Genomic DNA, 16464 nt, shown 5'->3' with positions numbered 1-16464 from the left:
TTTTATTTTTAGGCCATTAAGCAGATGTATGTACTCATTCTTGGACTTGATGTTTTGGGAAATCCATTTGGCTTAATTAGAGAATTTTCTGAAGGTGTAGAAGCATTTTTTTATGAACCTTACCAGGTAAAATAGTTATTTTTGTGGTTGTGCAATATGTCACTAATACTTTTGAATAGATAATACATTTCTATTGTTAAGTTGAGTTAATAAGTGCAAACAGATTTTAGAACACACACAAAAGGACATTATTTTGCAGCAAACAATGGTAAGAGGTTTTGGGGGATATTTTTACCTTTTTCCTCAAAATTTAAACTTAATATTTTGTTAAGCTATGCTGAATTGTAAGTGTTCTCTTGGAATATAAAAGTTGGATAAAGTAGAAAGAAGATCACCACGTCTTGCTTTGCACAGTAGTGTGGAACTATAAAAATAATCATGCAAACTGACACCTGGCCAAGCGATCTTAAAAATCAATGGGAAAAACTATGATTGTTCTATGTCCTTTAAAACTTTTTCCCAAAAAGACTCCTACTTTCACTTAAAAATGTATAGGGAAATAAAAAATAAAGTAAAATTAATATTAATTTTGCACATTGCAATTAAAAACATTAAAAGCATTAAGAATTTTAAAGTGTTTTATTTATTTGAAATTTTTATTAAAAACTTAGCACTAGTTTGAACTGTGCTTGCATTTTCCTCATAAACTTACAATATGGACCAAGCATCTTTCTGTACTTTGGTGAGTTGTCATACTCCTTTCTAAGGGTCAGCTTCTAACATTATATCCTTCACACTTTCAGTGTCCAGAAATATCCCTAGGAATTCTTTCAGTGTGAAACTTTTTGCTGATATTACTTCCTCTGGGACAACATTATCCATTTTTGTTACTACCTCTTTCCTCGTATATATCCGTAAGCTCATCTTTAAAAGTGAATATAACTCCCTCACTCATTTATTTACCATTTGGCCCTTTAGGGAGCCATCCAGGGTCCTGAAGAGTTTGTGGAGGGAATGGCACTAGGACTTAAGGCACTAGTTGGTGGAGCTGTTGGTAAGAAACAGAATATCTACCAAATATTTTTGTGCTAGAAAGTAATGGCATCATTAATTTTACTAAAGATAAAATAATTTCTGTCAGGTGGATTGGCTGGTGCTGCCTCCAAAATCACCGGTGCTATGGCTAAAGGGGTAGCAGCTATGACCATGGATGAAGACTACCAACAGAAGAGAAGAGAAGCCATGAATAAGCAACCAGCTGGTTTTAGAGAAGGCATCACTCGTGGAGGAAAAGGCTTAGTTTCTGTAAGAAATTTCACAGGGTTGTGAAGATTTTGGGAAATATCTTTTAAACAAACCTACATTTGTGAATTAGGAAATAGACATGATTCTCACTCCTTAAATTATTATTTGGATATTTTAAGAGCAGTGGGTGGTAGCATATAAAACATGTCAGTAGCCTCTAAAAACATTCTGTTTAAATAAAATACTTAGGAGATCTGTTAATTCTTATGATACATAAAAAGCAGAACTCTATTTTTTGCATAATCCAAACTTGGTTCTTCTAGGCATCATAAAAAAGTATTGCAAATTTTCAGTTATGTTTTCCTTCTAGGGATTTGTTAGTGGCATAACAGGAATTGTTACAAAACCAATCAAAGGCAAGTATAGTAGTTCCTTTGCAAGTCTTTCTAAGTTGATTCTGTTTTCATTCTTGGATGCAATTGTCAAAAACTCTTTTTTCTTTCCAGGAGCTCAAAAAGAAGGAGCAGCTGGTTTCTTCAAAGGTGTTGGGAAAGGTTTAGTAGGAGCGGTAGCAAGGCCAACTGGAGGCATCATAGACATGGCTAGCAGTACATTTCAGGGAATAAAAAGGTAAATCCTCTTTGGTGTAAGATATGAGTTAAAATGCTTAAGCCATGAGAAATGGAATTTATCTGCTCTTTGGCTTCAGGCATTTAGTTATTGTCTTCGTTTTGTGCTGCTATAACATACCACATAATACCACAGACTGGGTAATTTATAATAAACAAATTTATTGGCTCATGGTTCTGGAAGTTAAGAAGTCCAGGATTGAGAGGCCACATCTGGCTAGGGCCTTTTTGCTGTGTCATCCCATGGCAGAAGGACAAAAAGAGGTCAAGAGAAAAAAAAAGGGAACCAAAGTCACCCTTTTATAAGGAACCCACTCCCACAGCAACAGTATTAATGCATTCATGGGGGCAGATCCTCATGGCCTAATTACCTCAAATTAGGCCCCACCTCCTGGCTGGGGATAAAGTTTCCAACACATGCTCTTGGGGGGACACATTCAAACCATAGCAGTTACCAGCACTACAATATGGCAGGTTGCATATGGTCTTCCTAATTCGTTTTGATATTTTTTAAGTTGCTGCCATTGCATTGTTTCAACTTTATGGAGTTCCCTTTTATTTTTCATTCATTCCTAGCAGGCTTGCAGGAGCAGTTTGGCAAGTTAAGCAAGCTTTTCAGTTATCTTAGTTTAAATACATTAATGCTGTATATCAGCTATAAAATTAGCAAATATAATCTGTATCCTTTTTATGAAATGAAGAATGGCATTTTGTATTTCTTGGTTCAAACTCAGTTTGTCTTCAGCCTTCCTTTATTATCTTATTTTGTTATAAGTTGTTATAGTAGTCCCTCTTGATCTGCAGGGATCTGCATTGGATGCCTGAAACCTTGGACAGTACTGAGCCCTATATATACTGTGTTTTCTCCTATACATACATATCCATGATGAAGTTTAATTTTAAATTAGGCTCAGTAAGAGATTAACAATAATAATAAAATAATACAATTATAACAATATACTGTAAGAAAAGTAAAATAAACGTTACTTGAACACAAACACTGTAACTGCAATAGTCAGTCTGATAACTGAGACGGCTACTATGTCACTAATAGACTGGTGTTGTATAAAGCATGGATATGCTGGACAGAGGGATGATTCATATCCCAGGGAAGGACAAAGCAGGGTGGCAAGAAATTTTATCATGCTACTCAGAATGGCATGCAATTTAAAATGTAGGGATTGTTTATTTCTGGAATTTTCCATTTAATATTTTTGGACCACAGTTGACCATGGATAACTGACACTGCAGAAAGCAGAACTGTGGATAAGTGGGTACTAGTGTATATGCATTCCCTTTCTCTTCCTTTATGCAGGTAATTTTAATACACATTCTTTTTTCCTCCAAATTAAATTTAGTGTAAGGCTGAAATTTAGTAGTTTCTTTATTGTTACCTCTGTCCTAGAAATTTGTAACACATATAACAGATGATAAAATTAATGTTAATGAGACCTATCTTAGAAAGTTAGGTGGGTAGCTATCTTCCTAATCTTTTTCCTTTGTGTTTTCTCTTGCTTTCTGCTCTATAGGGATATGTATTGTCATCATAAGAGCTATTCCTCTTAAGCCAATATTTCATACTGGTTACCATAATTGGGTGTTTCTGGTTTCGGCATTTAGAATTAAGATGGGGGATAAAGGAATCATTCTCCTCTATCTGTAACTTTAAGTTTCATAAATATAATGTGTTGAGTCGTAGTCATCAGAGAAGCTCAGAAGTCAGTGGAACATAAGGAATTTGAAACATATAAAGGCTTCTGCCAAAAGCTGCTAGAATTACCTTCCATTTATCTAAAACCTTGTAATTCTGTACCCAGCTATATTACCTTTAGGGATTGAGGGCACAATGAAACATTTTTAGAAAAAATAATAAAGACTAAGAACTATTGAAGGATGTACTTGTGAAAAAAGACTGAAAATAAAAGGAGGAATGGGTTACAAGATTCAAAGGTAAAAATATAAATTGGATAACTCTAATTGAGCTACATGAAAGCAACATTGGAAACATTATTAAAAAATAATAAAATGCAGTTTGGGGGGAGAATGATTGGCATTAAATATTGTCATATTTGTAAAGAGGATGTGTTTACTAATATTAGATGAAACAGACATTAAGGCAATAAAAGCATTATTTGGGATAAATAAGGTAATTAGGTAATGATAAAAAGAACTAAGTAGGAAGATAGTAACAATTTCAAACTTCTACTCAGTTCATAAAATAGCCTTAATTTTTAAAAGCACAACTTGACAAAACTGTAAGAACTTTTCAAATGTACAACAATGGTGGAAGAACTTAATATTTTTCTCAATAATTGATAGGAAGACAAAATAAAAGTAAGTAGATTATCTGAATATAGTTAACAAGCTACCTAATAAAAACATAAATAATGATTCAGCACATTTTAGGGAGCATTGTCTATGATCTAGACACTTCTCTAATCACTTGAGGAACCAGCAATGAACACAATTGGCAATGGTCCTGTGTTCATACAGCTTACATTCTAGTGGGAGAGTAATAGACAAAAATAAGTAACTGATAAATATATGATATGCTAAATGGTGAAAAATGCCATGAAGAAAAATAAAGCAGATTAAAGGAGGTAAGGAGATGCAAAATGGTAGGGAGGAGGATTGCTATTTTACATATTCAGTGATCAGGGATGCTTAACTCATAAGATTATATTTGAGGAGAGACCTGAAAGAAGTAAAGGATGAGCCATGTGAGAAGAATGTCCCAGGCAGAGGGAACAGCAGTTAAAAAGCCCTGATGCAGGAATGTGCTTGGCCTATTTGAGAAACAGCAAGACTAGTTTGCCTGGAGTAGAGTGAGGAACGGGGAAAGTTGAAAAAGATGTTACCAGGGAACATGCAGGGGATCACATCACATAGAACTCGGCAAGCCCCTGTAAGGGCTTAGGCTTTTGCTTAAGATGAGAGGCCATTGGAAGGTTTCAAGCCAGAGAAATGATGTGAGCTGGCTGCTGCGTTGAGGTGTAACCACAGAGGATTAGGGCAGAAACAACACTTAAAAGGCTTTTACAGTAATCCAGGTGAGTGACAATGGTGATTCGGCTGTTACAGTACTAGAGATTATGTTCTGCATGTATTTTAAAGATAGTGGCAATAGCATTAGTTGATAAATTGGATGCAGGATATGAAAGAAAGAATCGTGAAGAATAATTCTAAAGTTTTTATATGTAGGACTGGAAGGGTGAGGTTGTCATTCTTTTTAGGGAAAGAGGGTATTAGACATTTCCTTTTGAATATATTAAGCTTAAAATATCTCTTAGACATCCAAATGGAGACATAACGTCATTGTTGAGTAGAGGAGTTTGAAGTATAGAGAAAGGTCCAAGCTAGAGGTAAAAATTCAAGATTTGTGAGCCTATAATAAGGTATTTGAAACCATGAGATTGGATGAGATCACCAAGGGAATGAGACTGAAAAGAGAAAAATAAGGTCCAAGGACTTGGCTTTCAGGCACACCAACTCTTAGAAGTTGCGGAAATGAGGAAGACCCAGAAAAGGATTCTAAAAAGAAATGGTCATTAAGTTACCTAAAAAATTTTGGGGTCAGTTTGTCAATTTCTACAAAAAAGGTAGCTAGGATTTTGATGCAGATGGCATTGAATCTGTAGTTCAATTTGGGGAGTGTAGCCATCTTAACAGTATTATCTTTTAACCCATGAAAATGCAACGTCTTTCCATTTATTTAGGTCTTTTTGAATTGCTTTCAATAATGTTTTATAGTTTGTAATGTGCGAGTCTTATACTTCTTTTTAAAAACTTATTGCTAAGTATTTTATTTTTGATGCTGTTTTAAATGGAATTGTTTTCTTAATTTTATTGTTGGATTGTTTATTGCTGGTGTATTGAATACAACTGTTTTTCTTTATATTTGAGTTTCTGCAATCTTACTGAACTTGTTTATTAGAGCTAATGGTTTTGTGGATTCTTTTGGGTTTTGTATATGTAAGAGTATATCATCTGAGAACTGAGGTAACTTTACTTCTTCCTTTCTGATCTGGATGCTTTTTTTCTTGCCTAGTTGTCCTGGCTAGAACCTCTAGTACAGTGTGAAGTAGAAGTGCTGAGAGAATAGACATGCCTATATTGCTTCTAATCTTAGGGGGAAAGCTTTCAGATGTTCACCATTAAGTGTGATGCTAGCTATAGGTTTTTGTGTCTTTATCATGAAAAGATGTTAGATTTTATGAAATGCTTTTTCTGTATAATTAAATTAAGTTGATAATTGTTTTTTCCTTGTTTTACTGATGTAGTATATTACATTAATTGAGTTGGATCTTAAACCAATATTGCATACTTGGGATAAATCCCATTTGGACATAATGTGTAATCATTTTTATATTTTACTGGATTTGGTTTGATAGTATTTTGTTGAGGATTTTTGCGTGTATATTTATAAGGGATATTGGTCTGTGGTTTTCTTGTGATGTCTTTGCCTGGTATGGGTATCAGGGTGATATTGTCCTCACAGAATGATTTAGGAAGTGTTCCCTCCTCTTCAAATTTTTGGAAGACTTTGTGGAGCATTGATGTTAATTAAAAAAAAAAAAATTTGGAGAATTCATCAGTGAAACCGTCTGACTCTTACTTTTATTTCTGGTGAATTTTAAAATGACAAATTCACTCTCTTTACTTGGTAAAGGTCTGGTTAGGCTGTTTCTTGAGTCATTGTCAGTAGTTTTTATAGGAATTTGTTCAGTTCATCTAGATGTTCTAATTTGTTGATATACATTTATTGATCATAGTAAATATTTACTAGTATTCTCATATAATTATTTTTCCCTTAGATAGTATTTATTCCTAGTATTCCCTTATAATTATTTTTTGTTTCCATAAGATTGGTAGCAGTATTCTCTCTTTAATTCCTGTTATTCATAATTTGGGTCTTCTTTTTTTTTCTTTGTCAGTTTAGTGATGGCTTGTCATTTTTGTCATCCTTTTCAAAGAACCAGTTTTTAGTTTCATTGATTCTATTTTTTCTATTCTCTATTTGTTTTATCTCTGCTCTAATTTTTATTATTTTCCTCCTTTGCTAGATTTGGGTTTAGTTTGCTTTTTCTTCTTTCTCAACTTGCGAAGTTATATTATTGATTTCAGACCTTCTTTTTTAATGTAGACATTCACATCTATAAATTTCCCTCTGAGCACTGTCTTTGCTGCATCTTATAAGTTTTGGTGGGTTGTATTTTTGCTTTTATTTGTTTCAAAGTAGTGAATTTCTCTTGTGATTTTTTTCTTTGACATTTTGATATTTATACCTCTATGTTTTAATTTCCACACACTTTTAAATTTCATAAATTTCTCTTATTTACGCATTTCTAGTTTTCTTCCATGTGGTCAGATATCATATTGTATATTTTCAGTACTTTTTTCTTTTTTTTTTTTTTTTTTTTTTTTTGAGATGGAGTCTCACTCTGTCACCCAGGCTGGAGTGCAGTGGCGTGATTTTGGTTCACTGCAACCTCTGCCTCCCAGGTTCAGGGAATTCTCCTGCCTCAGCCTCCTGAGTAGCTGGGATTACAGGCACTCACCACCATACCCAGCTAATTTTTTTTTTTTTTTTGAGACAGAGTTTCACTCTTGTTGCCCAGGCTGGAGTGCAGTGGCACGATCCCAGCTCACTGCAACCTCCGCCTCCTAGGTTCAAGCAATTCTCCTGCCTCAGCCTCCCTAGTAACTGGGATTACAGGCATGTGCCACCACACCGGGCTAATTTTGTATTTTTAGTAGAGACAGGGTTTCTCCATGTTGGTCAGGCTGGTCTCGAACTGCCAACCTCAGGTGATCCGCCTGCCTTGGCCTCCCAAAGTGCTGGGATTACAGACGTGAGCCACCACGCCCAGCCATTTTTGTATTTTTAGTAGAGGTGGGGTTTCACCATGTTGGCCAGGCTTGTCTTGAACTCCTGACCTCAAGTGATCTGACCACCTGGGCCTCCCAAAGTGCTGGGATTACAGGCATGAGCCACCACACCTGGCCTATTTTCAGTACTTTTATATTTACATTCAATGTTAGCCAAAAGGCCAAGAAGCAAACACTAATTTTATATTATTGAGACATGTTTTATGACCTAATAGATAGCTAATCTTGAATAATGTTCCATTGCACTTGAGAAGAACATGTATTCTGTTGTTGTTGGTTTGAACATTCTATAGACATCTGTTAGGTCTAGTGGATTATAGTGTTATTCAAGTTCTCTTTTCTCCTTGCTGATCTTTTATCTAGTTGGTATCCATTTTTGAAAGTAGGTTGCTGAAATCTTCAACTATTGTGGTGGTATTGCCTTTTTGTCTTTTAAATTCTTAGTTTTTGTTTTGTGTATTTGGGGCCTCTTTCGTTAACTGCTTATATGTTTATAATTTTTTGTCTTTTTGATGGATTGACTCTGTTTTCATTATAAAATGCCCTTCTTTTTGTCTAATAAGATTTTTTTGAAAGGCTGTTTTTTTCTGACATTAGCATAGCCACTTCAGCTTTCTTTTAGTTACTGTTCACTTTGCATATATTTTTTCCTTTTTAATTGCAACCAGTTTGTGTCTTTGACTCTAAATCAGGTCTCCTGTGGATAGTATATTGTTAGATCATTTTTTTTTTATCTATTCTGTTTTTATTTTTTTACTTATGTATTTATTTATTTTTTGAGATGGAGTCTCTCTCTGTCACCCAGGCTGGAGTGCAGTGGCGCGATCTCGGCTCACTGCAACCTCTACCTCCTGGGTTCAAGTGATTCTTCTGTCTCAGCCTCCCAAGTACTGGGACTACATGCACATGCTGCCACGCCCGGCTAATTTTTGTATTTTTAGTAGAGACGGGGTTTCACCATGTTAGCCAGGCTGGTCTTGAACTCCTGACCTCATGATCCGCCCACCTCGGCCTCCCAAAGTGCTGGGATTACAGATATGAGCCACCACGCCCAGCCCTATTCTGTTTTCAGTTGGAGAATTTATTCATATGTATATGCCCATGCATGTGTATACATTATGTTAGCGGTCCCCAGCCTTTTAGGCATCAAGGTCTGGTTTCATGGAAGACAATTTTTCCACAGACCAGACAGGAGGGATAGTTTCAGGATGGAACTGTTCCACCTCAGATCATCAGGCTTTAGTTAGATTCTCATAAGGAGTGTGCTACCTAGATCCCTCACATGCACAGTTAACAGTAGGGTTCGCCTTCTTATGAGAATCTAATGCCGCTGCTGATATGACAGGAGATGGAGCTCAGGCAGTGAAGCTTGCTCGCCACTACTCACCTCCTGCTGTGCGGCTCAATTTCTAACAGGCCATGGACCAGTACTGGTTCAAGTCCCAGAGGTCAGGGACCTCTTAATAAATATTTGTTGAATATGTGATACTTGTTGAGTGAACAAATTGAGTGGTCACTTATGACCAAATAAGCAAAAATGTTAAATATAATACTACCGTACCCAATTTAGCAGTATGTGGTATGTGTTTTTTGGTTTTTTGTTTGTTTTTAGACAGGGTCTCACTCTGGCATCCTGATTGGAGTGCAGTGGCATGGGGCTCAAACTAACCTCCCACCTCAGCCTCCTGAGTGTCTGGGACTTCTGGTACATACCACCATGTCTGACTAGTTTTTTTATTTTTTTGTAGAGCAGTGTATGTTGCCCAGGATTGGGGTATGTGTTTACAGTAACACACATCAAGCCCAGTAAGAATGTGAGGACTGTGAGAGTATTTGAACATTAGAAAAGTATATAATGTGATTTATAACATTAATAGATTAAGGAAAATATACCATGTGATCAAAACAATGCCAGAAAAGAAATTCTTATTTAAAATTCATTGCCTATTTAAGATTTTCAAAAACAATAACAACAAAGAACTGTTGGTAAACTAAAAGTAGCAGTGAACTTTCTTGACTTGATAAGGGGTGCTTTAAAAAAAAAAAGTTGTTGGTAACTATACTTCACAGAAAACTCTCAGAAGCTTTCCCTAGGGTCAGGAATGAGACAAGGATGCTTGCAATCCCTTTTTGTTTCTAGCATTATACTAAAGAAACTAGACAACATAATAGGAAAAGAAAAAGCAACAATTGCTAATATTGTGATTATTATCACAAAGAAAGTTCTAGAGACTTAAACTTCTCTATAGTTCTGTATTTTTCTAGAGAGCTTACACTGTTTATGTTACAAAAACAATTTAAAATTAGAGAATGTTGTAATATTTTTAATCTGAAATAAGATAGTTTTTAGTAATTGCGTTTTATAGTTTATTTACAAGTTTTTGAATAATTTTTAAAATAAAGTTATATATTTTTTCCTCTAGAGCTACAGAGACTTCTGAAGTGGAGAGTCTGCGACCTCCTCGGTTCTTCAATGAAGATGGAGTTATCAGACCATACAGGTTGAGGGATGGGACTGGAAATCAAATGTTACAGGTAAATTAAGAGCTATCTTATAAATTAAGATTAATTTAGTCAAGTTAGATTTTTTTTAAGTAGCCATTTAATATATATTAAATTATTTGGGCTTTTATCTGTTTTGCTTAATTCCACTTATAAGTTTTTTATATTTACTTAGATTTTAAAGTACATTTATTTACTATAAGATTTTTTTTTCTTTTTTACAGGCATCAAAAAGTTTGATATGAAAAGTTAATGCATGACTTTGCAAGTGAAAGCCAACAGTAGATTTTAGTCTTAAAATTTACAAACTACGTACAGCTGTTTCAGTATTTTGAATACAAAGAAAACCTTTTGTATTGGTAACTTTTAATAGGAATTTTAATGAATCTGGTTTTTTTATAGGGTGTTCTTAGTTCTGCACTGGATTTGCTAGATTTGTTGAAAGCCTTTGTACCTTATATATCCTCGTCATTGGTGGTACTTACTTAACCAATTAAACCATTTCTGTTGTGGGGTTATTAAACCACTGGTAGCTTTTATACCAGATATATAATCCTTATATCCAATTACACATGAAGAAGGAAAAACAAAACTCAGGAACACTGCTATTGTGAATTACTCTTGGATTCTTGTGCTTTGCCTTTGAAAATGCTTAAATGGCCATGACCCTCTTCCTGCTTTATTCTAGTGTAGTCTTTATAAAACTTGTGGGATTTGATAAGCAGTTCACATGCAAACCAGTATCTTTTAATAATAAAAAGTAGCATCTGGAACAATAGACAGTTTGAAGTTAGAATCTGTTTAGACAACTTTCTTACTTGGTAAATTCAACTTTTTAAAACCTGTATTATGCTGTAGATAACTAGTAATCATATATAGGCTATACCAGTGTCATGTTGTTTCTGTGGTTTAGAGGTGGAATACTAAATTAAATAATTTGTTTGAAAACAAACAAGGAATCATTATGTTATGTAGGCTTGCAGATACTCATGGTAGCAATAAACTGTTGGAATATGAAGCTTTATGGCTTTAATATTTTAAATACTGTGATATTTAATGTGATCAGAGTAAAGATTTAAACTTCAGTATTTTACCTATTGCAGGGCTTATAGTATTGCATAAAGTATACCTCTAACTCTTTCTCTGAGGCTTCTAATATATTAAAATGTAACCATAGAGTTAATATGCAATATTTAGTAAAGTGATTTTATACTGTATTCAAAATGTTTTTAAAGTATCAAAATAATTGTGTATTGGGATAGAACTGGTAATCTATTAAGAGGTTGTGCTCTAATGGACATTGTGCAGTCTCTACAATGACAGTGCTTTGGAAGGTAGTAAATTTGCAGAAGTCACCTATGGCTGATACAGTCAAAACATGTATTTCTACCCAATACCTGCCTTCCCTTGTTGGAACGCAATTAACAAGTTACTAGCATTTTACTAGACTAAAAATCAAATATAGTACGAAGTAAGGATGAGTGTTGAGGAGAGTTTAGGAATATATCCTCGTTATAAGTGAGCACATTATAATACCCACAAGGAAGCCATGAGATACCAATAATTTCTCATGGTTGATAATTTTATTTCAGTGACAAGTACGTACCTTCTCATTGTTTTCTGAAGCTTTAAACTTTGAGATGTAAAAACATGACTTTTGACTGTGTACTTTTAAAGATACATATTTTTTTTAATAGGTCAGTCTCATCATTAATCACTAAAAGAGCTATTTAAATGACTAAAAACCACAGCACTTGTCAGCCATTACTTGTTTTTCAGCAAGCATTTACACAGTATTAGCTGAAATATTTGTAGGGATTCACCAAGTACCTTGGGATGTTTGCAGTTAGCATTTTTTTTCTTACAGGTATCAAAAGTGCATTGTTGTTTTGGTGGTGGTGGGTTTTGTTTTTGTTTTTTTTTTTTAAATCAAAGCTCTAGTGCATTATTAGCAAACACTTCAAAAATATGTAAATACCAATACTATGGAAAATAATTAGATGACACATAAACTGGATTTAAAATCCATCTCATCTGCCTAGATTTTATGTAAGTGATATAATGAAGGTGCCTTAAAATATTTGATACTTTCAAATGTTTCTCATGTTATTTTATTATTTTCTAAAAAAGATGTATCCACTAAATTATATACACTCATATAATAAATATAAAATACATTCTTTTATTGTGTGCCTTTCTATCTAGAAGGTAGCACATTATTACAGTGTTTCCTGCTGGTCAAAGTTGCCTATTAGAGAAATAGAATGGTAATTTTAATATATTCACAAAATACCTTATTGATATCATCAAACCAATTTATACATTGAGTTTGTACCAACTAGTGGAATTGTCTTAGGTTTATTAAGTTATGGAATATTATATCCATAATTACAGTCTGAGTCATAGCTGAAAAAATCTGCTTTAAAATTATTCTCACTCTTTGAACATTTCATAATCTTACATGTTTTCAAGCAATTTGCCATACTTTACTAACCTTTGTGCTTCTTTTTTCCTTTGCCATGCTTACAGAAAATTCAGTTCTACAGGGAGTGGATTATGACTCACAGTAGCAGTAGTGATGATGATGATGATGATGATGATGATGATGAGTCAGATCTAAACCATTAAAATTCATGTGTTCTTTATTTTACTTGGAATGTTTCATTAACATGTTTTGTATGACTTATACCATAATGCCCATATGTCCATTTATAGGGAGGTAAAACACGTTTTCTTTTGAAATGTTTTCCTACACATCTTCATAAAGCAAAATAATTGTATTATTTAAGCACAGACAAAAATGTATCTTACATCCAAAGTAGGGCATCCAACATATTATAGATATGCTTTTATATATTTTATAGCTTTGTATTACATAGTTTGTCTTTAAGAGTTCAAGTTAGACTTAAATATAATTTTGATGTTCACTGGTTTTATTTTAAATTGCCTTCTTATTTGTTAGCAAAATGCCTTTTTTTAATGGTCTCTGTAAATTTTCTGGGCTTTAATGTAATGCCACTGTGTAAAAAAAAAGGAAGAAAATAGTAATAGCCATTTAATGTTTTTTATTTATCATTTTAAAGATATTTTTGTCAAATTTCTTTTAATAATAATAAACATATGTAATCTAAAGCAGTGTGAATTTGTTGTTCTATCCCCAAATCATATAGATTGAACTGCTATTATAAAAAACAGTCATGGCCTCTCATGGAAGGTTAGATAGTAAAATAATTTATAGTAAAATAATTTATAGTCTGAGAATGAAAAAAACTGTCCTTTTATGTCTTTGCTTTCCTTTTTATTGTTTTGTTTCACATATTTTTTGTGAAACAATGAACAAAGTTGGTTTTAATAGTCATTATATTCACTTATTAATTTGTATATGCATCTACTATATTATGAATTCAGAATATTTGGAAACTTCTATCGTAAACATAACTATATATTTTTTTTCTGTGTAATATTAGGAAAAATGTTACATATATCTCTGAAAGATCCATTAGTAAATCTATTTTATGTTTTGTGTAATAAAGGTTTTTTAAAAAATTTCAACATAGATGAAACTGTCCTATTTCTCTAATATATCAGATGTACTTTAAAAAATTCTCTAAAAAGTAAATGATCATTGGTAGTTAGAATGTTTAATCCCTATGACTGCTGTGCGTTTGGATCAACAAAGGAACATTTATCTTGACTTCTGCTAATCACCTGTTGCTTATACTGAGCTTCTGCTGTAGGAGGTAGCTGGCATGTGATTCAGCACATGATTTCTGAGTCTCCTCTAATTCTTAGGTTTATCAAGTTTTATTTCTATAAATCATTCTCTATGCTTTTTGAAAGTGACTACTTTAAATTTGAAAATATTGAGATTACTGCAAAAACATGAAAAAAAAATCAGCTTTTTTGAAATTTCTTCCTGTGCAGAATTCATTCAAATTAAATAGAAATCAAGGTTATGTATGTAAAATTTGTTTGAAAACGAACTTACTAATATGTAAACATCAAAAAGTTTTTTTAGAAAAAACTTATGTAAACAAAAATTCAATTATTGTTTTAATCACAGTAGTATTTTTATCTTTTTAGAATAAGTAAATAAAAAGTGACCATTAAAATAGTCACTACTTTATTGGAAACTGACTTTGTATTTGTTGTGCACCCACTCCTCTCTCACCCTTGGCCAAAATCAAACAAAACTTACTGCTCCTTCTAAAATCTAGAAAGAATACTGCCTATTTTTGTATTTTGTATATGCCTAAGGAAGGAAGAGTATGGAAGTTTCTTCATTGGCTTCTTACATTCCAACTTTGCTAGTCACCAGGCCTTTGTAAAAGAGACTGTAGAAACTACTTGTTTGCAAGATGTTTCCCAAATTGACTGTGCTTGGCCTGTGACACTTAATTTCATGGAATGGGATTCATAAAGATGATCTTAACCTTTCATTCCTTAAGAATTTATTGGAAAAAAAAGTTGTGGTTATCTTAGCAGTGATTTACCATTTTCATGAAAAGAAAATTGGAGGTAGGATTACATTTATTTAAAATTTCTTCAACAGTAAAAATATTTTAAATAATCTAGTAACTAGTAAACATTGCTCATGTGGTCTTAGAGTTTCATCATTCTTCAGTTTTTAGCCCTTAGAGATGAGATGTGCTCTTTATTTATTTATTTTTATTTTTATTTTTATTTATTTTTGGAGACGGAGTCTCATTCTGTCGCCCAGGCTGGAGTGCAGTGCCGCGATCTCGGCTCACTGCAAACTCCACCTCCCGGGTTCACGCCATTCTCCTGCCTCAGCCTCCTGAGTAGCTGGGACTGCAGGCGCCCGCCACCATGTCTGGCTAATTTTTTGTGTTTTTAGTAGAGACAGGGTTTCACCGTGTTAGCCAGGATGGTCTCGGTCTCCTGACCTCATGATCCGCCTGCCTCAGCCTCCCAAAGTGCTGGGATTACAGGCGTGAGCCACCACGCCTGGCCGAGATCTGCTCTTTAACAGTGTAATTGCCCTTGTTTTTCTGCCACAGCGAAATTACCTTTTCAAACCTCTTTGAGAACAGGTATTGTGTTCCAGTTTTGAAAAAAAAACTTGAATTTTTCTCTAGTAAAAGCAAAAAAAAAGAATTGCACTTTTGCTTTACACCATTGTTTTCTTGATGGAGATAGAGGATCTAGACAAAAATATATTCTTATTTCTTATCAAATATATAGAAAATGAATTTATATTTGGATTTTAATAAGATGAACTCTTGTTTATCACTGGCTCTATAATTAACTAGAACTTTTAAAATGGTAGTATCTAACAGGAAAGTCTAATGAGAAAGCTATATTTGAAAATTGATTATGTAATGCCACACCTTTCCATATGCTTTAACTTCATTTATGTTCCAGCTTTCTGCACGATCATTGCTTATGTATAGAAAATGGAAAGGAAGGTTCTCTTCCCTAAGGGAGTGATTACCTAGAGATTCCTTATTTTCCTTTGTGTCTACCTGACACTTGAATAACATATTGAAAACTAGCAGGAAGAAAACTTTGTAAAAATCTGTAATTGTGGACACTCATAACCATAGATAAATAATCTAAGCCTGTAAATGAAATTAATTAGTACTCACTTGGGATATAAATAAAACAAATGTAAATTCAGAATAATATTGCCAATTTTCAGTATTATAGAAAAGGAAGTCAAATAAATTTTAATTTGTTTCCTTAATCAGTATTTTATAAATTTTAGTTCTTGAAACTGTTCAAAACACCTATCACCGATGCAGTGTTGAATGTTGATTTTAAGTTCATGTTATTTAAATGTACAGCTGGAGCCACTGCATACTTATGACCAAGACATCAATACCAAGACATCAATATTCAATATGAAAAATACTCTGTTGTTTCTGTGTCTCAAGATTATAAATGACTGCTATAGTAGCTACTAGTTTGTCTGATTTAAGTCTTATAATGCAATTTTGTATCCAGCTTTTTTATGGTGATGGGAGAAGGACCAGAAACAACCATCCCAACTGTTAAGAGTATTTTCTACTGCATCTTCCAACTTCCGCTTTTTGTTTCTTAGATTTCCTTGCAAAATTGTAAAGGGTCTTATGGATCAAAATCAGGTGATGTTAAGTGTACACACATTATTTAGCTCAAATAATAATGACGATGGATATGTGAAAATGTCAATTTTATTTATTCTAGCACCTTTGGA

General features: G+C 33.6%; 1 protein-coding gene across 5 annotated transcripts in view; it reads left to right on the top strand.

Annotated features, from left to right (window-relative positions):
- Window positions 1–16464, top strand: part of VPS13A (vacuolar protein sorting 13 homolog A) — a 264964-nt gene that overhangs the window by 215391 nt on the left and 33109 nt on the right. For 3 of the 5 annotated variants that reach the window (XM_055272202.2, XM_055272201.2, XM_063636975.1), the window contains 6 exons: window positions 13–126; window positions 979–1054; window positions 1142–1305; window positions 1616–1661; window positions 1752–1875; window positions 10187–10298. In XM_055272202.2, coding sequence (XP_055128177.1) covers window positions 13–126; window positions 979–1054; window positions 1142–1305; window positions 1616–1661; window positions 1752–1875; window positions 10187–10298 — 636 coding nt within the window. Of the gene's footprint in view, window positions 1–12; window positions 127–978; window positions 1055–1141; window positions 1306–1615; window positions 1662–1751; window positions 1876–10186; window positions 10299–10489; window positions 13818–16464 lie in introns of those variants that run through there. The other 2 variants (XM_055272203.2, XM_055272204.2) reach the window with 2 other exon arrangements.

This window comes from Symphalangus syndactylus, chromosome 3 (assembly GCF_028878055.3).
Source record: "Symphalangus syndactylus isolate Jambi chromosome 3, NHGRI_mSymSyn1-v2.1_pri, whole genome shotgun sequence".
NCBI lineage: Eukaryota > Metazoa > Chordata > Mammalia > Primates > Hylobatidae > Symphalangus > Symphalangus syndactylus.
The sequence above is the reverse complement of the archived record's forward strand: the minus strand, read 5'-3'. Positions and strand labels throughout refer to the sequence as shown.